General features: G+C 40.3%; 1 protein-coding gene across 1 annotated transcript in view; it reads right to left on the reverse strand.

Moving 5' to 3' along the window:
* Window positions 1-2,333: 2,333 nt before the first annotated feature.
* UST (uronyl 2-sulfotransferase) overlaps window positions 2,334-26,949 on the reverse strand; it is a 289,355-nt gene continuing 264,739 nt past the window's right edge. The window contains exon 8 of the mRNA XM_019638972.1: window positions 2,334-5,310. Within this exon, the coding sequence (XP_019494517.1) occupies window positions 5,027-5,310 (284 nt within the window). The 3' untranslated portion in view covers window positions 2,334-5,026. The remainder of the gene's footprint in view (window positions 5,311-26,949) is intronic.

Raw genomic sequence — 26,949 nt, forward strand, 5'->3', positions numbered from 1 at the left:
AGTGCTTAGGGCCTGGTGATCCTCTAGCTCTAGGTTTCCAGGGGGCATGTCTGCACTTGACTTCACCTAGTTTCATGAGCTGCATCTGACTTGATTTTTTGAGATGGGTCCATCTGAAATGCCTTAAAGGAGGTAGGACATGACTCTTCATTTTGCTTTTAAGAAAAAGGAATATAATGTGAGATAGGCAAACATGGTCCAAATCTGTTTATCCAGAATCAAGAACCTCTCTGTGTCCTTTCAGTGGAGAGAAAAATCTAGAGTAAAACATATTTATTTTGACATCTGTTTCTGAGGATGTAAGTGACTGAAAACCAATAGGGCCTCCCTCTGTGGAAGGGGGTCCTGTTGCTACCACTCCTAGGAGAGCCACTCGGGGAGGTGGCTTCCATGTGGCAGGTGGTCCTGGGAGTGGCCGAATGTACCATTCTAGGACAGTAGATGGACTCTAGCTATACCAGCATTTTAAAGTTTTGATTTGGTAGATACGCAAAAGTAAATCGAATCCTCAATGGAAAGAGTGTGTGATGAATTGGCATCTCACTCCGGGACCTTGATCCCTTACCTGTAAATGAGGGAATGGACGAGATAACTGCCAAGCCCCATGGCAGCTCTAGGCATCTGTGATTTTAGGCTGGCTTCTCTCCTGGTTGGAGTTTCATTCCTCTGTTCTAATTTTTCTGTGTAATCTTGGTGTTATGGGCTGCATTATGTCTCCACAAAATTCATATGTTGACGTCCTAACCCCTAGTACCTCAGTATGTGACTGTATTTGAAGATAGGGCCTTTACAGAAGTAACCAAGTTAAAATGAGCTCCTTAGAGTGGGCCTTAGTTTAGTATGACTTATGTCCTTATAAAAAGAGGAAATTTGGACACAGACATGAGCACACACAGAGGAAAGACTATGTGAATACACAGGGAGAAGACAGCCATTCACAGGCCAGGTAGAGAGAGAGGTCTCAGAAGAAACCAACCCTGCTGACAACCTCGGTCTCAGACTTCCAACCTCCTGAACTATGAGAAAATAAATTTCTGTTGTTTAAGCCATTTGGTCTGTGGGACTTTGATATGACAGTTCCTAGCAAACTAATACACTGGGTCACACCACAGTGACTTTTCTGAGCTGCGAAGGAAACTCCATGTGTTTTTCTTAACAGATTCTTAATTTTAATTTTAGCCAAAAGAGTTTTTCCTTTTGCAGCATATTCAAAATTCTTTTTAAAAAATTGGTTTCTTTGTCATCAGATGTGAAGTAAACCATTTTGGTAAAACAAATCTTCTGTATTTTTACTTGAAGGGAAGTTCACAATTTTGACCCACAGAATTATTTTCCTGAGTGACTGTGGACCATCATTCTGCTTTTTAAGAAATACTGCCATTCTCTAGAAAATTCATGTGAAGCTAAATAGCTCTCTGGATAAACCCTCAGGCAACAGCACATTTATAAAGAACTTCAGACCAAACAAATAACTCCAGAGGAGGCATAGTCCAGGTTTTGTTGAGTACTTTTGCCTTTTAAAGTTCTCACAGAGTCAAACATCACATGACTGGGTTACAGATGAACAAATTAAGTGGGAATGAAAGCTAACCACGTACCACTTCACTGTGTAGGATTCGCAGAATCTTACTCGAAGTAAAGCATGTTGTTACCAAAACAGATTTTTCTTTTATTTAGTACTAAGATTCTGGTTCTTTTCTTTTACAAAGTAGTCACATGTGGTTGGAACGTAGGGTCCAGTACCTAGAATGCAAGACTCTTGCCTCTCTCCCTGTGAGTTCCATTTGATGCAGCAGTGACATTTCTCAGGGACAGCATTTCTGGATCAAAACTGCTCACTTGGGAGCTTAGAATCATTCAGCTTTTGAAGCTCTCCATGTCTGAGAAAGAGATCAGCGTACACTCTAAGAGATGTGGAGTGGCACACCTTTGCTTTCCCACATCACCGCAGACATGCCGCACGGATACCCGTTATCAGTGGTTGATGATTCCAGTGAAGGAGGCTGACACCAAACTAACCGGTGGGCATAGCAATGAAGTCAGCAGCTGGTTAGTATTTTATATACACAACTAGGTGAATGAATGACTAGCTCATTTTTTCAGCCAGCTTTTTTTTTGCTGTCATCTAATTATGAGAATGAGTTTCTAGATTTTTAAAAACACATCTTTCCAAAAAATCACATCTCGAGGAAAAAAAGCTTGGCCAATTTCGGAGGCTGAGAGGGCTGTGAGGAACTGCAGGCACTTTTATTCCAGGTAGCAACAGAATGGAAAAAATGTCAACTTATTTATATTCATTTATTTACATGGGTAATGAATAAGTTAAGGAACACTTAGGCTCAAACAGATTGCTTTTATTTTAGCCAAGCTCATGTTTCAGTTCCATATATATTTTTCAATTTCCATCAATGTCAAACACCATTTTTTTTCTTTCTTCTTAAGAAAAAAAAAAAGATTTACAAGCACTTTTACGGCACTCAAGGAAAGTAGGCTGAAGGTTCATAATAATAATTTTCCTTTTAAAAAACATCCATCAGACCAAAATAAAATCATTTTAATTAACTCCTTCCTGAGTAACTAAAACCTTGGAATGTGCTGAAAGGTTATAATAAATAAGGCAGTCAAAGATCAACCAGCTTAAAATGTATTTTTTAAATTAAACTTTGTAAAATGTACAATATATTTCATGAAGTACAAACTGTGTTGGGCTCAGGGCCAGAGAAACGTTGTTGTGTGCGCCAAATATCCTGATGAAGGGCTTTGACTTTTAGGACCTGGAGGCTGTTTGTTAGGACAAAATAACATGAAGGCCCTGCAAGGAAATCAGTCAGCATCTTCTGTTGTGATGTTCTAATGGTCATGGCTGACAATAGATGCCTCTGAACATACAGGTTTCAGAAGTGTTCTTGCACAAGGCAATGTGTTTTTTAAATGACCAATTGTCCTGACAACAGCAGGGAACTCTTAGCCAACTCAACTTTATTTGCAGAGAGTGAGATTGCACAGTGTGTAAACTAATTATCATTCTTCATATGCAATTTCCTAGAAATGACTCACAACATACCAGGTGGCAGTTCTTGTTCTCGCTTCGAATGTGATAGCTATTCTCTGGGTTGCTTGTTAAAGTTTGTCTAATAGTAGGGCCTTGGTCTCTCTGAACAGGACAAAGGGTATTTCCTCTTCTAAGAGCATTTCCCTTAATCGCTTCCTTGCCCCAGTTCTTTGAGGCAGAAAGGAGGCCCGCAAGTGGCCAAATGCTGGACTTTGTGCCTCTGTGGTCCCAGCCTTCACTGGACTCCTGCCGGGCGGAGCCTTCTTAATACATCTCATGATAAAGTAGCTTTAGTGCACACTTGACAGATTCCGAATGACTTGCTTTATATCTTGGCTATCGTCCAACTTTAGTGAACGAAGAAAAAATTCTAGAGAGACTTGTTGGTTTCTGAAAAGTAGAAAATGTGTAGCTTGTGTAAAGTTAGAGTCTTATTCACTATTAAGTATTCCCCACTCACACTTCGCTAGTGCTCTTGAAGGGCTGGCTCTAGGGGAGAAAACACTAAGGAGGCAAAACTTGTTACATATATCCTGCCTGCCACCACCTCCTGCAGCCCTGCTTCTGAGCTAGCTGCATATTATCCACCCAGGAGTATATGTATTGTGGAGGGAGAGGGATGATTAAAGATGAAAACATTTCAGAATCCAAACAAACAGGTTTCTAATGATTGAACCAAGGCATCACAGATAGATGGTGATGTGAATGGAATGGGGAGGAGATATTTTGGAGGTATGACACTGGCCAACATCTACTCAGATCACTTTGGGGGCAGACACCTCCTCGTAAAGCTGGTCAAGCACTCTTACTCAGAAGCTCTTCTTCTCTTCTTGATGTCTTAGTAAGGGTCCTCAGGAGTGAGCTGCTCCCATAAGAAATGGGACTGTAGTTTCACTGCTGTCTGCACAGAGCTTGGTACCTCGCCCCCACCACCTTCTTTTTTTTTTTTTTTTTTTTACCAAAAACCAGTGCCTCTTAAGGGACTAGAAGGTGCTATAGGACCCCACTGGCCAGGGTGTGCCTGGTAGCTTATGCATTGTCTGTGGTCAGGCTTAAAACTTCTACCATAGGTCAAAGTCAGAGCTCAATTGATTTCTGGGTTTTCAGTTAAAGCAATGCTGGGGAGGGAAATGTTTCATATTGGGTGCAAAGGACCATGCAATTTTCCCATGCCATGTGACCTCCAGAGCTGATCTGTTTTGCCTATACGCTTCCATACACAGCAAATTCTTTTCCCTGCCATTCTACTTTGAAATCTGTCAGAATGGGACTTGGAGATGGAATGTCTTGATGCTGCTTGTCATGCACTTTGACCTCAAAAGGTACTCAGGGCTCTGGATGGGTTGCGGGTGTGGCACACGCTGACTTGCTTTTTTAGAGATGTTAAATATGCTGCTCTTGGTGAAAGGGTCCCCTGAGATGGACCAGACGCAGTCTTCTACTCATGTGGGTAGAGACCACTCATCCAGGGACATCCTCCCTTTCCATGTCCTCATCTGCTTACCTTCTCCTCAGAGATCCTTCTGGAGTAGCTTCCCTGGTGTTGGAAGTGGTTTTGTATTTCTACTGAAATATACAAGTCTGGATGTTTCCTACCACTGAGGTAATATTTTTATAAGTCACTTTACACATGAGAAGTTATTGGGGTATAGGCTATATTCCCCCTACCCTCTCTCATTATACTAGGGGAATAAAGCTATTTTATGACAAGATGCCTTGTGATGGAGTCACCTAGTGTACCTGGGAGGGACCCAAGGAGCCAGGAAAAACACAGAATAAAATTAAACAAATAAAACCCGCAAAACCGGGCATCTCCCAATGACCCCAACCTGTGGGAATGTTTTGTTCCTTTTAATGCAGCCGAGCATTAATTTAGTCCCTTCAGGATTTTTCTTCCCCAAACAAAAAAAAAGACTTTTTTTTTTTTTTCTGGAAAAGGGAGATAAAGCCATTGGAGGCAACACAGTGCTGGCATCACCTCTTATAAATATCTTCGAGCCACTTCTCATCATCCTGTTCCTCATCATCGATCGGCTCCTCGGTTTCCAGGGGAGTTGGTATGAAGAACTGGGGTCTCAGAGGGGCTTTGCTGACGTGAGACTTCAGTCCGAACTTGCGCTTCAGCAGGTGGAACTGCTCTTTGACGTAGTGGTAGAACTCATACTCGTACCTCATTCGCTGGTAGAGAATCTGCACGGCCTCCGGGGAGGGGACGGTCTTCCTCACGGTCACAGTCATGTTTCCAAGTTTTCTATGCTCTGGAAAAGAACCAGGTTGCACATGAGCAATGGTCTGTTATTCTTTAGCTTAAAAGGAATTAATGGTGAGGCTGTGTGACCTGCGTCACACAGGCAGCTCCTAAACAAAGACATTCAACAGTCAAGGACTGGAAGGGAAAATGGGGTCCCAACAATATTTGGAAAGATTTCACCATGTTCTAGGTGTTAATAGCAACATTAGTTAATGAAACATAAACGATCTAGCATCCTTTTCATGGGATGTGAATTATGCAATTTGACCACAATTCAATTGTTAGCTGTAAGTTATATATTCTTTTGAACAGCAAAATCTACCCATTTTTCATCTTTTATTCCCTGTCACACACATAAAGGGCTTTGCTTTCAGAAGGAAGCACAGAAAAAAGCTGCCTTACCACTTACTAATCATCTTTTTAAAAAAGTATTTACATCTATTATTGATAGTTTCATTAGATAGAAAACCACTTGCATTTACTATTTCAGCAAGGCGTTTGTCAACAAAAATAAAGGAAGGACTGTTAGATCTTTTAAATACAATTTCAACTGTTGTAAATTTTAAATGGTTATTTTTTATTGTAAAATATATAAGTAAAATCTGCTTAATTTAATATTAATGCTTAATAACATAAAAATGTTATATAAACATTATATATATTTACATGACAAATTTTAACCATTTTAAAGGGTACATATTGGTGGCATTAATTACTTCTTAATGCTGTCACCACTAGTTCCACAATACTTCCAACACTCCACACAGAAATTCTCTACCCATTAAATGCTAACCCCCATACCCTCCTCTACCCTCTCCTCCCCAGGAAACCTCTAGTCTACGTACTGTCTATGAATTTGCCATTCCAGGTACCTTACATAAGTGGAATCATATAATATTTGCTTCTTTTGTGACTGGCTTTTCTCACCTAGCATAATGTTTTCAAGAGCCATCCATATTGTTGCATGTGTCAGTACTCCATTCCTTTTCATGGCTCAACAATATTCCATTGTATGGATACACCACAATTTGTTTATCCATTTATCCACTGATGGACACTTGGATTTTTTCCTACTTTTTGCTGTTGTGAGGAGTGTTGCTATGAACATTTGTGTGTTAGTATTTGTTTGAGTCCTTATTTTCAACTCTTTTGGGTATATTACACCTAGGAGTGGGATTACTGGCTCATATTGTGATTCTATGATTAAGTTTTTGAGAAACCACCAAACTGTTTTCATCAGTGGCTGAACCACTTTACATTTCTATCAGCAATGTATGAAGGTTCCAATTTCTCCAAATCCTCTTTTGCAATTGTTATTTTCTATTTCTAAAAAATTATAGCCATTCTAGTAAGTGTGAAGTGGTATCTCATTGTGGTTTTGATTTTCATTTCATTAACAACTAATGATACACAGTATCTTTTCATATGCTTGTTGGCTATTTGCATATCTTTTCAGGAGAAATGTCTATTCAAGTTCTTTGCCTCTTTTTGAAATGGATTGTTAAATTTTTTGTTGTTGAGTTGTAAAAGTTCTTTTTTTTGGATATTCTGCATATATATCAAGTATATGATATGCAAATATTTTCTCCCATTCTGTAGGCTGTCGGTTTACTCTGTTGATGGTTTTCTTTGAAGCACAAAAATTTTAAATTTTAATGAAGACCAATTTATCTACTTTTCCTTTTGTTGCCTACACTTTGGTGTTATATTTAAGAAGCCATTTTCATACCCAAGATCATGAAGATCTCCAGCATTTTTTTATCATTTTTATTTAAAACCTTTGTCACCAAATTTGAATAGGTACATTATTTACTGGTTATGGCTCCATATGGCTGTTTCCAAAATCAGATTCATGCAAAAAGACAAACACTTGCCATTTTTGAGGCTATCTGAGATACTTTCTGAAGCTTCCAGTAGCAATTCTAAAGAAGAAATTTTAAAAAGTTCTATGAGTAGTGATGGCCTCATTGAAATAAGAATAATTGCTTTTCAAATGGAGTCACTTGAAAGACATAATACACATTTGGATATACCAGTTCTAAAATTTTTGTTAAAGAATTTGGCCTGGTTTCTTCTAAAATAGGTTTATAATAGGACATTTTATAATGTTTGTCTTCTCTGTAGGTATTAAGTATAGATAATCTGAGGCAAGACATGTTAATAGGCTTTAAATATAGATATCCACTTTGTGTTTTTAAAACACTGAGTTAAAAATATATTAAAGACAGACAAGGCACAAAAAGTTTTCAGTTAAACATTGAGAGGCACAAGAAAAAAAATGTACTCATTTCTGGATTTCTACAATTCCTCCTGGAGCACTCTAAATTGTGCATGGTTTTGTTTTCTCATACCAAAAAAATATAAGGATTCTTGTGATTTCAAAATAGATTCTTTAGTTAGACAATTTGGCCCAACCTGTTCCAAAAAGAATGTAAAGAACTTTGAAAAATATATATTCTGCAGTTAGCTAAATAGTTAAGGAAACTGGACAAAGGGAGAATGAAGGTAAGAAAGAAAATAGGAGACAGGTCTGTGTTGTAGGGAAATGTGTCCCCCTCCCCATATGGAAGGATCTTCCTAGAGTAATAATGTTCCTGCCTCTTGCCTTAGCCCCTCTTTCAGGGAGGCATGGCAGGTACTAGGGCCAGAGGGTTTCTTCTGATTGTGCATTTGGGATAAGGGTTTGAGATGCTGATCCCTCTGGGGAGAGTGTGCCTGTTTGAAGACAGTTCATATCCTCCCACACAGGAGGGCAAGGGCTTCCAACCACGCCTGTGACTCAGTGGGCAAGTTTATTTAACTCAGGGTGGAATATTATCAGATTTCTCCTCACAGGTGAGCTGCATTCTCCCACCTAGTTTTAACTGGTAAGAAAGCCGACATTTGGATCTCCACCGGTCTGTCTCCGGTGTCGATTTCTCAATTAGTTTAGAATTCCCCTGGGGGGAATGTTATTTATTAGTTCCTCACATCCTAATATCAAGTAACACAAAATGCATGTTGTCAAAACCTAACGCCTTATGCAGCAGGTAGGTCAAGAGCTTGGCTCTAAACCTTCTTGCAGCCAACGAAGACTCTGACATTGTCTATGGCTCTTCACTTAAAACAATCTACATCTATTCTTAGTTATAAAATCATACAGAAATATCTTCTATGAATTTTCATAAGAAAAAACTATCATGAAGTCAGCAACATTTTAACATCCTTAGAGTAAATTCAGACATGAGTTTCATGGGTGACAAACAAAATGGTAAGTTCCAGGTACTCCGTTCCAGCTTGATCAGGGAATATGCTGCAGACAATTCAGAGGGGAGATTCTTAGCCCTCCTGAAAACCTGACTAAAGTGCATGGTCAGGAAGACAGGGAGAGTATATGGACCTCAGGAAGCCCGTATATGAATATCTTAGGCTTTTATGGATCTGTTAAGAATCCCTGATTTTGAGAAATCAATAAACTGCATTTCCTTCAACAATCTTTCATATATCTTGGTAAGTGATAAATACTGGATTTATTTTATGTGCTGGTCAGGTGTATAGTCATAAATATTGCAACAGCGAAGAGGGAGGACTTGGATTTACATTTTATGAAAGGGGAGGGGCTTAACAGTGCCTGGAACTTAAACAAAAGGCCACCCCTACGTTGTTTTGAAGAAAGACCCAAGGGAGTAACCATAGCGGAGCTTAGATCTTTGTGAAGAAGTAATCACGGATCTGCTTTATTGCCTCAAATCTCTTTGAGGTCGAAACACTATTTTCCTAAAAATAATGTACAGCAAGTGTAATCACTGACCACAAAATCATCCAAGAAAAGCATACATTGAATTTTTAACCTAGAGCAAAGTAAGTTCCTAGATGAGTCTATGAGATAATTTGGATACAAAATGTTGTTCTACACAATGGATTGAGTTGACTTGTAAAAGGTTATTAACAGCAAGCCAGTAAAATTTTGGGAAGATTTTTTAAATGATAACATGATGGATTTATACATTTCCCTCTTTGATTATGATTAGGTAACTGGGTCGATTGCTCTAAAGTTACTCCTAGTTCATCGCAATGAAACTCTCTTCCCTGTGTGTGTTTCTCTGTGGCTGGGGACGGGAGAGTTGATGGGTGGGCAGAGCAGGTAACCAACGAAAGTGATAGCATATCATTCAAGCACAAGTGAAAAACAAACAGGATATATTTACATCATTAATTAATTGATTCATCAAGAGATAGTGATGGTCCCAGCTGAGCCTGATCCCTTGTGGTGTATTTTTGCAGTAACGGCTACATTTAGTGAGAACTAAGGTGTACTAAACACTAAACTAAGAATTTATGCACATAATTGTATTTAATCCTACAATAACCCCTCAGTGGAAAAGCCATGTTATAGGTGAAGAAATTGAGGCCGAGCAAGACTCTTGTCTTGTTCAAGGTCATGCAGCTGGAAAGAGGCAGAGGTAGGAAGGTCTGCATAATAGTCAGTTACTGTGTTTTAGCTGTGTTGTTTCTAGTTTCAGAAAGGTCAGCAAACTTCTCGTTGTTCCACATATATTTCTCCACAAGCAATGGAGCAGGATGGTGTTCAACAACTGAGTCTAGAGCAGCAGTTCTCAAATTGTGGGTCACGACCCCTTTGGGGCTCAAATGACTCTTTCACAGGGGTTGCCTAAGACCATCGGAAAACAAAAAGATATTTACACTACGATTCAAAACAGTAGCAAAATTACAGTTATAGAGTAGCAACAAAAATAATTTTATGGTTGGGGGACACCACATGAGGAACTGTATTAAGGGGTCACGGCATTAGGAAGGTTGAGAACCGCTGGTCTAGAGCCTACTACTCCCCACGTTGACTGGGGAGCTCAGACTTGCAGATGATTTTGCAGGAAACAAGTAAGCATTTTAGAGAGAATGGTTAAGGTGTTTATAATTTGGAAGAAAAAAAAGGTTGATTTAGAAAAGAAAATTGAACTAGGCCAATGAGGGAAATCAACACAATCATCACAATTTAGAGAGCTTCTCTGTTCCAGGAAGCCTTTTCTTGGGTGATTATTTAGCTTGAACTTGTAATTGTGTATTTCTAGTAAGAAACAAAATTCAGAAACCCAGTCAGAAATTGACCTGAGATCTACAGAGTTTGAGAAAAGTCAGCCTTCTTGCGACGACCAGAGTCTGAACTTCATAATGTTCTCCGTCAAGTGATTTCTGATGATCTCGCTTGGATCCTTTTTACACTGACTTATGTTATCCAAATTTTATAAGGTAATGAGAGCTCTCTAATAAGATTTGTATTTCATAAGATCCCAAGTGACCTTTCCAACCAAATTTTAATTACCCATCACCTTACTATCTTGATGAAAGTGTTGTGCCTATTTGGTAGTACTAGTCAGAACAACCACTAGAAGACAGCCCTGTGTTTGCTAGAAAACTACAGACAGAACAGAATTTTAGAGTAAGAATAAAGGAAAAATTTTCATTTGTGGCACTAAGACAAAGTTTTGAAAGATCCTTTTTTTTTATAGCGACAGGTCACCAAGTGTATTTCAGTTGCCTCAGTCCTCCTTACTCTATTTAGCCCTTCCCTAAATTCCCTGTCTAAACAGGAGAGACAGTGACAGCTAGTTCAGAGGACTCTTATGAAAGCTAATTTTTCACTAAGCTCCAGTTTTGCATTAATACCCAATTCTTGCGTCATCCATCTATCTCTTCTCTCTGTGTGCCTCACTGTCACTCTACTTTCTCTCTTCTTCATTGTCAACCTCTCCTCAACTGGCTCCTTCCCACCAAAATTCAAATGTGCTCAAGTTTCTCCCTTCTTAAATAAAAAAAAAAGCCTTGTCTCTGTGTCCTCCGCCATCTTGTATCTTCCTTTTCTCTCCTCTATTATAGCGAAATTTCTGAAAGAGTTGTCTGAATTTGTTGTCACCAAAAGTTCAACTTATATACATGACTGGAACTCATCAAAACCTGGTTGATATTCCCTCAATACTCTATTCAAATTACTTTTGCTTCCTTGTTGATAATTCTGTGGACATTTCTCAGGGCTTCCATAACTTCTAGGCATGACCTCACAACACTGTTGGCCACACGCTCCCTCTTGAAACCCTCTCTTCCTGTGGTGTCTGTGACAGCATTTCCCAGGTTGTCCTGGTCTCCTTCTGATTGCTCCCCTTCAGTTCTTTGCACCCAGTCCTCTCTCCTAGCGTGTCTAAAAGTCAGTGCATCCCAGGGTTCTGGTCTAGCCTTCCTCTCTCTCCCTTACTCTCTGGGAGGCATCATCCAACCCTCTACCCTTTAGTTTTCATGCAACTGTGGACACAAAACCGAAAGTTTATATGAAATGATTACAGTTTTTTGGTCCTTTTGTTTTTCACAGAGCTGAAAAATTTAATAGGAAGGTTAATGATATTGCCAGAGGGTTATGTCATGGTCAGAAATAAGCATGCTATTTTGTGACCAGAGAAATAGAGATTGAGAGTCAACCAACATTGATGGCAAACATCTATTATGGGTTTGGATTATGCCCCATCTGAATGTTATTTTATTTAATATTCCCAATAAGCCTATGAGGTGTCATGACTCAGAAAGCTCTGAGGGATTAAATGACTTACCCAAGGTCACACAACTAGAAAGTAGGTTATAGAGCTGGAATCTGAGGCCAGATTTGCATTTGTGTTGAGGCTTCCACTCACTAAGTACTGGGCCATAATCAGTGAAGCTTTCGTGAGCCTGGAGAAAATGATCACCTTCATATGGAAAGACCAGAAGGCAGTTTGCCTTGTAGCATTAGTAAAGAAATTATAAAATCACATTTCAAAGACGTATGGTTATGTGTCTTGCTGTACAATAATCAGGGCTATGGAAAAGTCATTCCATTGGTAAGTATTTTTGTAAAATGCCAGACTTTCCTTCCAAACAAAACAAAACTACATGAACTGTGGAATCAGTCTTTCTCCAGATTGCCATAATAGCCATTCTAGAGGAAGTTGTTAGGGTTTTTGGGGGACCGTTGTTATTTCAGCCACAAAACAATCATGCTTTAACAATCTGTGCCTATTATTAGCATCCTTTGGGAAGTGAAGTAGCCCTCGGTAGGTGAGCATATACTATAGAATGTAACCATCAAGAAGTCAGAGCATCTTTTGAAATGAGCAGGAACTGAGAGATGACTGCAAGGGGCTCAGGTGTCTTGGGTCTACTGGTGAATATTTCAAAAGGAAGAGACAAATACAGAGCTCCTTCCATTAAGGTAGGGATGGCAAGCAGGCAGCCTGAGATCTGACTGGCAGACTGTGTTATTTGGCCCATGGGGTATTTTTTTAAGAAATTGACTTAGTTGTTGTAAGACTTAGTTGTTGTAAGGTCTATTGCACATGGAAATCTGAATTTCTGGCTTCTCTCAATGTGAGGCAATTTTCTTCTGGAGCTGAGTATGGCTGCCCCCTGAGAGAGGCCAGTTCTCTCCTTTTTGTCTCAGGCTCTAAAGGCCAGTTCATTTTGTTACAGAATGCCTGGCTGGTATAGAAATTTGAGTTTTATGCTTCTGTTGTAAAGGTTTTGAAATTCTGGATTTCCTAAACCTAGAAAGCGAGTGCTCTGTGTCAAAATTAAGGCTTCAATTAGACCTCATTTTTGTGTCCAATGTCACCTTCCTTCCATTTTTCTGCAAATATTTACTGAATAAAAATTACAAGCGTAAAAATTAGAAGCAGTGAGTAAGACATCATCATCATCATCATCGTCACCATCATCAGGCATTTTTGAGAGCTTTCTCAGTGTAAGGACTGTGAGATCTCTAATATGCTTTTAAATCCTTGCAAACCCCCCGATGAGGTGGGTTCTCTTGTTAACACCATTGTACAGATGTGGCACTGGATAACTTGCCCAAGGTCACACAGCTGGTAAGTAGAGAAGCCAGAAGTTGGGCCTGGAACAGTCTGACTACTGAGTCCAAGGTCTTTACCCTTCGTGTCGCTTATGGTTGAATGGGGCTCACGGTATAAGGGGAGAACCCCTCCTCATAGCCTAGTCATGATGGGGGCAGATAAGGCATTTCACCCTGGCTGGTTTGACGGCATCAACATTTCCTCTCCTTGATCAGAAATCATGAATGGAGAGGCCAAGCCTAATGGGCTTGTTTTCAACACTGCATGGTGTTGGGCCTTTCATAATTATTATTTGACTATTTGATCACGTAGATCTGGTGTGTGTGTGAGTCTGAGAGTATAGGGTAGGGGTGTGTGTGTGTGTGTGTGTGTGTGTGTGTGTGTGTATGTTTCATCCAAAAGATAGAAAACCTTTAGGAGGTCTCTGAGGCACTATCAAACTTCTGAAAGTTTTTCCCTGGATTTTTTTTTTCTTTCTTAACATCCCCATCAGTTTCATGTAGCTGTTCTCTTAATAAAGCTTGTTATGCTGACAGTGCCCAGAATAGGGCTAATACCCCATTCATCCTCATACCTCCATTGCTCAGCACCTGGGGAGACACAGCACCCTCTGTACATGCTCGCTGAGTGAATGAAAGAAACTACTAGAAAGAAGAGAGTATTGTCAGACCTGAAGAAGGCGTGGCTGTTCTGTGAGGTGCAGACATAGCTGCGTGGGGACAAAGGCAATATCTGAATATGCTTAATAGAAAATTCCCAGGAGACCCATGAATGCTGAGTCCATTCTCTCATCTGGGTTTGTTTTTAGCTCCCACTGGGGTCTATAAATTCCAGTGTTTAGCATTGTGGTTCAGGTGCCTTTGTGGAATCACAGTGCTGGCCACATCAGGTGTTTCTGCCCCTGTTCCTTAATTAATAAATCATTCTGGCGAAGAGAAGCTGTGGTTCGGGATGCTTTTGATTTTTTTTTTCATTTTTCTTATTTATTGTTAAGGATTGGCCAAAGAATCCCCTTAATTATTTTGATGGTAATTGCAGAAAAATTCCTCTAAGTAGGCACTGGTTTTGAGCTGTGAAATGATCTGAACGAAAAACAAAAACAAAACCCAACCTCTGACCTTTCTATTTGAACAGCAAAATGAAGGTTGTTTTTCCATATAGACAAGTTCAAAGTCGGCTGCGCAGTCAGGGCTGTGTTGGGGCTGACTCATCAAGGCCTCCAGGCTCTGTACTCTTCCTGACGAGAAGTGGCAGAGGCCCCACAGAGTCACTGTGGCCCTGAATGGGGATCCTTTTCATATCTCTGACCCCCAATAACATAAAAATCTGTAACTGGTCACACAATGCTGGTAGAGAAAAATACCCAAGAATATAAGGAGGAGGTCAGTAGGGAGATTATTGAGTTGGGTCAGCTTTCTGCATTATTAAAGCTTTATAGATAGTGGTATAAATAGCCCCTACTGCCCCCACTCCATCAGAATAACATCTTCTTCATTTGCATAGAACTCCCTGGATTAATGTGTTTTCACATACCCCCTGGTTAACTCACATAGTCCTCACAGCAACCTATTTGACCTGCAGATACCAAGGACCTGAGAGGTCACAAGACTGGCTTGAGCTTGTATGGCCAGTAAGTGACAATCCTAAGACTCGAACATGGGTGTTCTTATTCCCAGTCTACCACCTTTTTGTTACATCACGGCTATTAATTTCCAAATCGAGTGGAAATCTATAACCACCCACGTCTCCTTGCCCTGTATGTATTCTGGCCTTAAGGGGATGGGTTGGAAAGAAGGGCTTGAGTGTTCTAAGTCAGGGGGAGTGCTTTGATAAGCCTGGGAGAGTTGGCGAAAAACTTGCAATCCAGCAAAAATGTTTTCACACGGAAAGGGACTGTGTCCTATTCATTTTTAGTTCCCCGGCACCCAACTCCTGGTACACACAACGACCCTCAATAAAGGTTTGTTGATTTGAAACCTGTATGTTAAAACCATCTATAAGACTCGGTTAACCTGAAGGGCAACTTCTGGTGTTGTCTATACATGTGTTGTTTTTGCTACATTCTTTCCTTAATTTTGAAGGTCCTTCCTGAGCAAACTTTCCATTTCTAGAAATCAAATTTCCTTATGGTAGGCTGAACAGGAGTTTAGGATCCCAGGTCACTCTGGAGAGGTAGGGTATTTGCTTTTCTTAGCTATTTCATTGTTGAACACTCTGTTATGGCAACAAGTCACTTTCATATACTTAGCAAAGCTTAACAAATACTGTGATAAGGGACATTTGCCACAAACATAAATACCTATGTAGAAAGACATAACATATACTGTGACCTTGTATCTAGGACACTCACGTGTGTTATTTCCTACAGCCATTAACTAAACAAATCCAAACATTGTTGGGGCAAAAAGATATCCGTGTGACCTATTAATGCTGTTCCATTACTTAATTTGCCATCATTTTTGGTATATCTTAGTGCTGTTTCTCCATTAGCAAAAGAAAATGTTTGATGTAGAAGTAACACATTCATTCAGATCCCATGTACTTGACTGCAGTGCAAATGGCTTTGCCGTGGATGGAATTTAAACTGTGGTTCTTTGGCGGGTCTTGAATGCTCCCTGGTGGAAGAACTCAGGCCAGGACATTGGGGGTATCCTCAGAAAGCTGGTGTCTCAGGGAAAGGATTGCAAAGGAGAATGTCTCCGGTGCCCTTGGAAGCACACCTCACCCCTGGCACCAAGCACACCATCTGCGTGGAATGCATACGCCCATGGAAGGCTCACAGGTTCTGGTTCCCCAAATCATCACTCCTCCTAAGGCACCCCCAAGCAGACAATGGGGGCTTAACTTGTGAATGTTGTCATGAATATCATTTACCAGTACCCAGTCTGAGTGCAAGACTGAGCAGGAACAGGCACGATGCTCCCTACACACGGCCTCATGAGGCCAGGAACGAATTTGGTTTTACTGCCCACGATCTGGCCATTTTTGCAAAAGCAGTGGCTCTTTCTACCTCTGCTGCACTGACATTATGTTTGGACTGGTTCATAATTTTCAGAACTCTTAAAAGTCCCTTTAAAGTAAATAAAAAGGAAATCACAGACCTGCCCCACGAAGTCTCCCTTCCCACCTCTCTTCATCTGTCCAAAATGTATAATGGAAAAACGGTGTAGCCCTGGCTCTGGGTCAAAACAAACAATCTGGAAATACTGTGTAAACCCAGCTGGTGCACTGGAGGACAGAGGCCCCACTTTACGACCTCCAAGACGGTTAACCATATGCAAAATAACAAAACCTCAGCACCAGCTCAGTCTGTGCTGATGCTGCGCTGGCTTCGGCGTTCCTTCCCTTGATCTAAGTGAAGGCGCATTCCAAGCCGACTAAAGCCCCCTTCCCCTCAACAATCCCAGCTTGTTTGAACCTGGTCCAGCAGCGATTATATGCAAGAAATGAATACAAGTTGAATAACAACCAGAAGTGGGGCCAAATTGTATCAAGGAAAAAAATAGGCATCGTCCAAAGATAGGCACCCACTCTTTCAGCTTCAGGGGAGCTGAGTGGTGATCAACCAAAGAGGCCCTCCTGTTTGCAGAATCACTCTGTCTAAACAAACCTGTGGTTTACTAATCTCGGGTTAGATTACATCCAGAAATTTCCAGCACACAAGGGAGAAGGCATATTTTCTCAGGTGACAGGTGTAATGAAAATCAAGTTCAGGTGGAGTGGGGCTGGGGCATTCGTGAGTGTGCGGGAAGCGTGGTCAGTACACATCCCAGGGCCACTGCTCCCGAAACCGTGTGAACACGATGCTTGTCACAGATAGAGTAAACTCATTTCCTGAATTCTACAGGGAGGCCACACGGTTCAAACACACGCCGCTCCCCTGCAGCGGCCCCCACCGGAAATGAATGTGTGTCACTATGGCTCGCAGCGATACGCTGGGCTGAAAGGGCCAGCGCTTGATTTGCCACTCGAATGATGGATGGCATGTTAAGACCAGCTTCTTGGAGGTATGGCAATTAGAGGGGGAGAGAACAAAAAGCACTTCATGGCTGACTCAGTGCTTGGGGTTGGTAAAATAAACAGAGGTATTCCCCCTTAACCACCCCCCCCCTTTTTTTTTGCAATCTTCTTTTTCAGATCTGGAAATATAAATAATTAAAAATAAATCAAACTCACTTTGAATTTCAAGGGAACCTTTTCTCTGTGTAGCCAAGGGGAAGTTACATGGTTTACTTTTTTTTTTGAAATGCCTAAAAGTGCTAGGCTCCTTTGATACAAGAGAATGAAGCCTTTAAAATGCTCCCAATTTGCTTTGATTTTTGGAAGCAGAAGCAAGACAAAAGAGGCCAGGGAGAAAAGTAATTGACCTGTGTGGGTGGGTCAGGAGGGCTGGTAAGGCCAGGGCACTGGCCCCTGTGGAAGCAGGGAAGCTGTCAACCAGCCCTGAAAGCCATGCATAGGTAGGTCCTAACCCCATCAAACCTTGAGGTGAGGGCACCCCACTGGAGAGACTTCCAATTATTGCCCGGGTGACCCAGCTCTACACTACTTATCCTCAGTGCCCAAATTGCTAGGGGTTGGGGGTAGGAATTAGATATTTTCTTGCCTGGCCTCCATTTGCTCTTTCATCAGCTCTGCACTGAGCACCTACTAAGCACGATTCCAGGAAATAAGAGAGCTGCTAAAAGCTGAACGCACAGGCTCCTTCCTCGAGGAGGAAGCATGAAGAGTAAAGAGAAAACCAAATGTACAATCCTTGCAATCACTTCCCAGGCAATGCTTAATCCGGGCTTGGCTGTAGCCTGGATGTCAGGCTGGGGAAAGGCTTCTCTCAGAGGGGAGCATCAGAGAAGAGCAACCACACAGAGGTGGGCATTGAGGGCCTCATTTTGTGCCCTTCTGTAGGGCCAGGCGAACACCTTGCCAGACAAAGTGTGCAACAAGCGAATCACCTGGGGTGCAAGCACCTGCAGAAACTGAGCACAGATGGCAGGGGGCTGTGGCAGAGCCCTGGAACCTGCATTTTTAGTTCGCACCCCAGCTTGTTCTGTTGCAGGAGCTGTCCAACCACCCTCAGGTCCTAACTTAGAATTCACCATGAGAATAATCAACCTCATGTTAGCATTGCTTTATCAACAGGGCTGGGAGAGGCATCAGAGCTCATCCAATGTTCAGACAGTCACACGCTGTGAGTACTCGGCCAACCCCCATCCTCCCCCCNTGAACAGTGTTTTTTCATTGGTGATGAGAAATATGTCAAAGGACTTAGGGATTTCTTTCTAACTCTGCATGTGTTCCCCCCTCCCCCCACCCCAGGATCAGCTGACTCCAGCTTCCTGCTTTCCTGCTGCCCTGGTTCCCTGCCTGGTCAGAGGGCAATTTGCCCCCCATTTCTTTTCTCCCCAACTTTGGCATTACGGCCCAAATCATCAAAACGCTGATCTATTTCTTTGAAAGTATATACCACCCTAATTACACACGCATGCTCTCCCCATCATAACATTTTGCCATTGAAATACTGGCTCGGGCATGAGAAAGGCAACAACAGAACGGTATACTTTCACAGCAACAGCTGAACCAAACATCTCTGTCTGAAAAGATCTACTTCAGAAAAACAACCTTATTGGAAGACTTATATGGCATTATTCATAAAACATTATTTCTTTGTTGGAAATACATGTTTTATTTGAAATCATTATTGAGAAATGCATTTTTTAATGACTTGTCATACTTTTGTTACTTTATTTGGAATCATCTTATGGACGTCCTTACCAATAACTGATGAGGACAAAGAGATGGATTTGAACAAAGAAGATCAAGAGAAACACTACCCCAGTAGTTTTGTCCAAATTTCTTTGGCCTCTGATCATTTCATAAGCTCTGCTTCTACTTTATATGCAAGATTCTTCTTCTTTCTATTCCGCACAGCTTGTATGCTATTAGCAGGCTTATGCTACTTCTCTTATACTTACACACACACACACACACACACACACACACACACACACACACACACACACACAACCTCCTTTGACAGGGAAAAGCCCTGGAATCTCTCCTGGAATCACAGTGCACTGTCTAAATCTAGTTCTGATGATGCTGAACCCAGCTGCTGACACCCACAGTCACTCTGGGCACGACACATGTCCATAGGATAATTCTTTGTCTCATTTTTTTAAGTGATGCTCTATTATATTTTTCCCCAGTGTTTCATGTAGATCAAGGTACCTATCTAGTTATGTACAGAGTCATCACAAAGCTCTTGGGGAGTTTATAAGCTTTTAGCTTTAAATCTGAATTCTTAGAAAAGTAACTTACAACTTAAAAATTCATTTTTTTTTGTGGTTGTGATGTACATAAATATATACATATCATAAAGATACACATACTTACATAAATTTACATATACACATATGCAGATATAGATGGTAAATTTTTTGGAAAAAGATTAAGATAAAATGACTTTAAATCAAGCCACATTTATTACTGTAGTAATATATGTTCTTCTAGTCTTTTTCTTACTTATATATGTGAATTATAAAATAGATCTCTGCTCTATTGTTTCTTTAGTTTTATATTCTTTTAAAACTTAATTGATCACAAGCATTTTCCTATAGCATTAATTATTTCAAGACATATTTTGCGACGTGTTTTAATGTGTACCATTTTATGGATAGAGGTCAGATAGCCAGTTAGCTACTGTTAGATGACTGGGTTGCTTTTCAGTGTCTATAACTCTAGATAATATGAGATAAACATCCTTGTTTGTAAGTGATGATGTACCTTTTCGCTTCTCTCCTTAAGATAAACAGCAAGTTTAGATATTGTGTGGCAGCTCTTCTTCTCATGGCTGATAAGGTTTCCAATTCTGACAGCTTTAAGATACCCTTACTTCCTTTTGTCAGAGATCCTGGAATTTGTGCAATTGTCCTAAATTTTAAGACATTTTCTTTAATGTTGTATGTCAATCTAACTATAACCTAATTTACTAAATCTTTAAGATGCACAGGGCCTTTGAAGTTCCTGTGTCCACTGTCTGTGAGAATAGAAAGTCCTACACAGCACTGCACTTAATGTGGGAATATGGTTGCTTATAAACCAGTTAGAGCACAAGAACTTTTTAGTACATTATACCACTTGATGATAATAATGTCAGTCTTACAGTCCATGAACTGGGTACTCAGATCTCAGAACTGGCCACCACAGAACCTAAGTTCATCCTAGATACAGTTTCTTTAATAGAATATAGTCTATCTCATTGTTGTTGTTGTTTTAATATTATATTATCACAATGATGAGCCTTGATGAATGAACCAATGGTGAGTCCCAAGAACCAGCAACCTGGATGTTGTCTCTGGCATGTTAAACATGGTGAGATTTTGATAAACCCTTGAAGGGCTTTGAATGAAGTAGCTGTTCATGGAGGCCAAACACGTAGATAAGTGAGATATTTAACCTCTTGCCCAGGCATTAAGAAGTTAGGTTAGTAAGAGGTGCTAGTCAAAATAACCATTCCCAAGTCAGGAAGGTGTGAAATGAAGGTCCAAGGATGCTGTCACTTCCATTGGGAGAGTTTGTAATGTTACTTTAACATGAAATTGGCTTTATCTGGGCAACCTGGAGCACACTGGCAGTACCAAGCCTTAGGAGTTTGAAAATTGACAGCCCCATCTCCTTCTCCTTCCCTCCCTGTTAGAGATCAGATTTTCAACTGACTGCTCTGTAAGACAGTGCGGGTATCCAAAAGCCCATCCAAATTGCTTTGCTTTAGCAAAACCCTAAGATAGAGCAATTGAGATGAAATTGCAACTTGTCCACTTGAATGGGGGCAGGGGGACATTTGTTTACTTAAGGAAAGTATGAAGTTGACAGACTAATGCCAGTAGCTGCCAAGACCATCAGGCACCCACCCCTGCCGGGGTGCCATGGTTGCTACTTGAAAGAATAGTGGTAAGTGCTTTATATGACTATTTAATATAAAATAATATAAAAATGTTATAGACAGATTAAAGTTTGCAAACGTAACCCAGGAAGACAAAATAATTTTTTTTCACAATATGCTTTTGAAAGGTTTGGTTGTGGTATAAACCTGTGTTTGCAATGGAACTTGCCTACGAAAGGAGGCAGGCAATGCAAGTTGCAAGCTTCTAAGAGAAGACATTTAAATGATTCATTGCCTTTGGGCGGCAGTTGCCATTAGAAAGAAATAGGGGGAGGGGTGTTTTTATGAAAGTAGAATAGAAATTTAACCTCTTCTGATGACAGAAATTAAGCTCTTTCATTCTCCTGACATATGAAAGGAAAAATAGGGGGAGCACTGACAGGTGCTAGGTGTTAGATCAACAGCAGGCTATACGTGAAGGCGGTAGGGAGTGATGTCGTGAGCTGCACTTTCACGGCCCATGGCTGTGAGAAGCTGCAGAAACCCGCGTGTGATGTTAGATGGAAGGGAGAGGACAGATCGCCAGGAAACTTTTTATGCGACACAAGCCAGGAATTGTGCAGTCGTGCACCAGCCTTCCTCTTAGATAAGATTGGGGTGGTGGTGGTGGTGGTGAGTTAGTTAAAAAGAAACAGTCTCCCAATGCTGAAAAGACCATGCTGTAACTTAGGAAAATGCGTTCATAGTATATCATAGCATATCATTAGGTTCTGTTGGGATTGGTTCACTTTAGAAACAATTTTGAAGACAGGTGGTGGAGGGGACGGGAGAAAAAGGTAATTTGAATAACATTCAAGACATTCTTTAGAAGTCTGTTCAAAGGATGGAAAAATCAAAGATGTTTGAAGACCAAAAGTCAACAAACAGAAGAGCTATAACCCATTACATTTCAGTTTTACTGGGGCATGAAATGAAGTTTCATGATGTTCTAAAAACAACTTAACTGCATAAAATTGAATAAGTGAATTGGCATTCAATCCATACCATATTTTTTATTTCATTTTGATATAATAATAGAGACTGGTTAGCTATGTTACAGTCTTTTTCTTCAAACCATACACAGAGAAACATTTTAAAAATTTCAAATTGCTCCTACATTCTAGCAAAACCATATATAGACAGGCTGGTTGATTTATGACTTTCCAGTAACATTTACTCTAATGGCTTTTACCAAATGATTTATTTACTTGGTCTACGCTGAGGTAACCTCTTGGCTGGACTGTCTGCAATCTGTACAGCTCAGAGTCTAACAGATTGAGTCCCCCACTAACTCATCTCTTAAATTTCTGTGGGGGGCTGTGGGTCCTCATGAAGAGAGATTAGGAGTCCTGGGTTCAGTTTGAAAATGCCTCTCCTTCCCCGTCATTTCTCTTTGGAGAAAAGAGAAAATCATTGACGATTTCTGACCCACTGAATCCTGTTAAGTGGCAAAGGGTCAATGCCTCTGAGAAAGCCTGCTTATTTCAAGTCTTTGCTGCTTATTTCAAGTCTATGGTTCTGCTTCACCTTTATTTATTTATTTTTATTTTTTTGATTTTGTCTTTACTCTCCAACTTCCTCTCATAGATGACAAAACGAATCTACTGAGTGTCACCTAAAATAGCAGGTTATTAAAATAAGACCTGTACGAAGTCACTCACTTTCTCAGTTAAGTATTGGTGTCCCTTCTGGCCCCAGCAGGCAAGATGTGCACAGTATCTGGAATACAAGAGATTGTAAGGACGGTGCTACTGTGTATACGGCCTCCTCTCACCATGAGCTCAAGGAGATGATGTGGGTGAACATCCAAGGTTGTAGAACATGCTAACAGGAATTAACATGTCCTCCTTGTAAACCTTTATACCATCTCTACCAAAAAGGATTACACGTGAATTGAATGCTACTTAGCTCAGTCATCAGTTCTTGGGTTTACTTGTGACAATAAAATGAAGACCTGAGTTATTGGCTTGAAGTGAGGGAGAGTGAAAGTCCTTTGGCTTTCATTTGGGTCGATTTAATCCCCCTTTCCTTTTCTGAATGTTGCAAAGCCCTTTGGAGCATAATAACTTGTCTTTCTTTCCTTCTCTTTTTATCCCACAGTCCAAAGCAACAGAGAGGGGAGATGCTGGGTGTGGTGGGGGTGGGGTGAGAGTAGAGTAAGGAATCAGCACTTCAGCTCTCAAGTTTTCTGGAGCCTGGGGCAGGGGTGATACACCCTGGGATGTGAGTTACCAATCCCCCCATCTCAAGTCCATGGCAGCGATCACAGCTGGGCTCAGTCTGACGATACTCAGCCTATGTTTCTATCCACCATGACCAACTGTCCAAAACTGGCACTAGACATAAGCCCCAATTCTTGTATTTTCTTGGCTCACAGAATGCCTTGAAAGAACTGTACACCTAGGATTCCTGAAGGCTTTGAGAGCATCATGCCCTCTGTGCATTTCCTGAGGTATTTAGATCTGATTCTTTGATAAGTTAGTGATTGCCACTAAGCCCATCATTCTTTGTGTGAAGTTAGAATGTTTATGAGGGTATTAGTTTCCAGTCCCATAGAACACCGTTGGTTCATCTCCTCATTGGATAGATATACGAATGACTATTTTTTCCTTACACACCACGAATATGTTGACATATGCTGTCAAATAGCTAAAATCAGATGACATTCAAGTTTATACCTCATAGCAGCAGACAGTGGCCACATCATTTCCATAGTTGTTGTGGAAAACCCACACACATGAGCTTGGGTCTATACACACGAAGCCAACATAGCAAATAATTTAAGAATGCTAGAATTTTAAGAGAACAAAATATGACCCTGAGCATGAGCATGGGTGTTTTCAGGCTTACTGGTATTCACAGGCTTTAATCATATCATCTCGATGATATTCACAAGTAACAAAGGGCTTTGTGAAAATATTTGAAAGCCAATAATCCTTTTTAACAGACTAACAAGACTGAATTAGTATTAAATTGATTTAATTACCTGGTAACCATCTGTTTCTGGTAGAATATATATTGGGTCGTCCGGAAAGTCATGACGTATTTTTCTATGTTTTTCAATGCAAAAATGCATCATGACTTTCCCGACGACCCAATATTTCAATGAATAACTTTTAAAATAAATGTTACTGAATGTCAACTCCTATAATTTTTACAGTGAATACGTCACAAAATATTTTTCTGTCTAAACAACTAGAATAGTGATGATAGGACCCTAAAAGTTTCTAAAGAAGTGCTCATTAATCACTTTTTTTGTCCTATATGATAAATCATATACTCTAAGAATTTTTAAGACTCCAGCAGACATTTGCAGCAACCAGACTGGAAAGGATTCCTATTTTTGCTTTGCTATTTTAGAAAAATAAGCAGCTTTCCCTGGATTGTTTGCTTTCTTAAATTCCATCATCCCATGCACTAGAATCCTTATGAAAGCCAAAGCTGTTGATCTGACCGAAACAAATGGCTTTACTGTTAACCAGATTGAGTCTTTGCAAGCACTTTATTAAAGCAGTCAATTTTAGTAATTTCAACTATTAAAGTCTTTCTCCTGGAAAAATAATAAAACAAAGTAACGTATCTGGAATATCAATGAACATCATCTCAACAGAATTTCTATGCTTCCCAGAAACATTGGGTTCTTAAAAACTTAGCCAAATAAGATTTCCTCGAGTCATAGGTTTTATTAACTACTGCATTGCCCTCAGATCTTCACGTTTTCAATTTTGCTCTTTACATGGAGAGGCAGTAATAGAATGGTCAAGAGCAAGGGGTGTTAGAAATTAGCCAGGCCTGGGTCTGAGCACTGGCTCTGCCAATGGCCAGCTCATTGGCCTAGGTAAGTTATGAATCTTCTTTAATTTGTCAGTTTCTTTACCTGAAAATTCCATTCCTTAGAAAATAGGCATAATAATACTATCTACCTCATAGGGTTGTTATTAGGATTAAATGAAATATCTAAAGGGCTTTAAAGTGCCTGGGACACAAACAATTCCCAATAAGTATTAACTATAACAACACTATCTGTTATTATTCTTCTTCTCAAAATCTATTCTCCCAGAACTTCAGTATTCTGTCACTAAAATGGAAAATGCTAATCTTCCCAATTTAAACAGAAGAATTTATGTTTAAATTTAATGGAAACTTAGTGAATAAATTGTACTTCCTGAAATTATAGATATCAAGACTTCAAAATACCATGCTCCTTCAAAAGCTTAAGAACTGGTGGTTCAGAGAAAGTAAGGGTTCATATCCTATTTCACACTCATGCATGTTTACAGATAGACTTTCTCCACCTACATATTCACTAGCTTTATAAATTTCTTAAAGTTCCTCTTGCTTACTAATACCACACAGTCTAGAATTGATTATCCTGTGCTTTAAATGTCAAAAGTATTTTTTGTATGTTTCATGCATTTTTCTCTCCCCAGAGCTCCATTTGGGTAGGATTGGCTTTCCCATTCATTTTCTCTTCTATTGCATTTTGCCTGAACTGGGCAAATGAAGCTTTCAAAAAATAATTCATATCTGCAGCATCTAAAATGCTTTTTTAAAATAGAAAAAAGTAAAGTTTTGTAAGACACTCTCCCTAAACCACTGCTAGAATAAATAGGCAGCTTAAGGAAGTACAATGAAATGGTCGACATACAAAGGAAAATCATTTGGCCCTGCTGAGATCAGTTGTTCCATTCAGCCTTCTGCCCAAGTCTCTGGGTTATGTAATTTGGCCAAAACAAATTCAGACTTTCTTATGGCATGACATGCTATTTAACTAAATAATGAACTACAAAGAGGATCCATTGGAGATTGTGGGGCAAAAGACCCAACAATACCCATGAATTGGTATTAGGAAAATCAGGTCCATTCCCAGGCCTTTTCCTTTTCTGCACTGGTTTTTCCATTTTTTTTTTCCAGAATATTCACCCAGGGGTGCAGAGCTGCTGCCTGATTTTCTGGGCCTTTTCTGGTCAGCCAAATCCTCCCCAGGGCTGACCACAGTGTGGTTGAAGGCAGTTTGGAAGTTCTCTGTTCTTGAGCATAAGTGTTTCCCCATGAATATGGCTATGCAAGCCCTATTGCTCAATGTGAAATGGAGATTTCATTGATGATTAAACCAGAAGTCACCTGGCTGCCGATCGCAGTCCATGGAATCCATATTCTACCATGGCGACTCCTGGTCTCTGTCAGGCTGCAGTCCTCACTCTTACCATCACCTTTCCCTGGGCTGCCTCCCTCCGTCTGTGTGTCCAGTTTGCAGCCACCTGATGTACCTAGAGTTTGGTTTGCTTGCACCTTCTTTCCCAGCTGCCATCCCAGCCTGGTTGAACTACCTGCCCAGTGTTGCCCTGGCTTTGGCTCCTTGACTTGTGGGCCTTTACAAAGACTCTAATCAAATAGTTAGTCACACAACAGTCCAAGTCAAATGGGAGAAAAGTCATACCTATCCACATCACATTCCATTTTCCCCACATCTCCTGACTTTCAACAGTTTTGTACAATTAATCGTTACTTTTATAAAATTCAGAACCAATTTATATCAACCAGAGGTATGATGGTTATGGCTAATACAGTTCCAAAGATAAGTCTGTGGCTTTTATTTTTGCCACTTAATTTTGAAGGAGTTTTGATAACACACGTGATTGAAAAATATCAACAATGTCTAAACTTCACTCCTGAATGACGCCAATGTTTACCTCTCAGAAAGGAGCCTCATCAGTCAAGAGGAAAAGTAAACAGGCAAATGTCATTTTAACATTCCTTTAGAATTGTGCTATGGAATGTGAAGGAGATTGAGCAGAATTTGGAGTGTCCACACCTACAAACCTCACAAATCAATGACCTCAAGATATCATAG

Source organism: Hipposideros armiger, unplaced genomic scaffold (genome assembly GCF_001890085.2).
Source record: "Hipposideros armiger isolate ML-2016 unplaced genomic scaffold, ASM189008v1 scaffold_41, whole genome shotgun sequence".
Taxonomy (NCBI): Eukaryota; Metazoa; Chordata; class Mammalia; order Chiroptera; family Hipposideridae; genus Hipposideros; species Hipposideros armiger.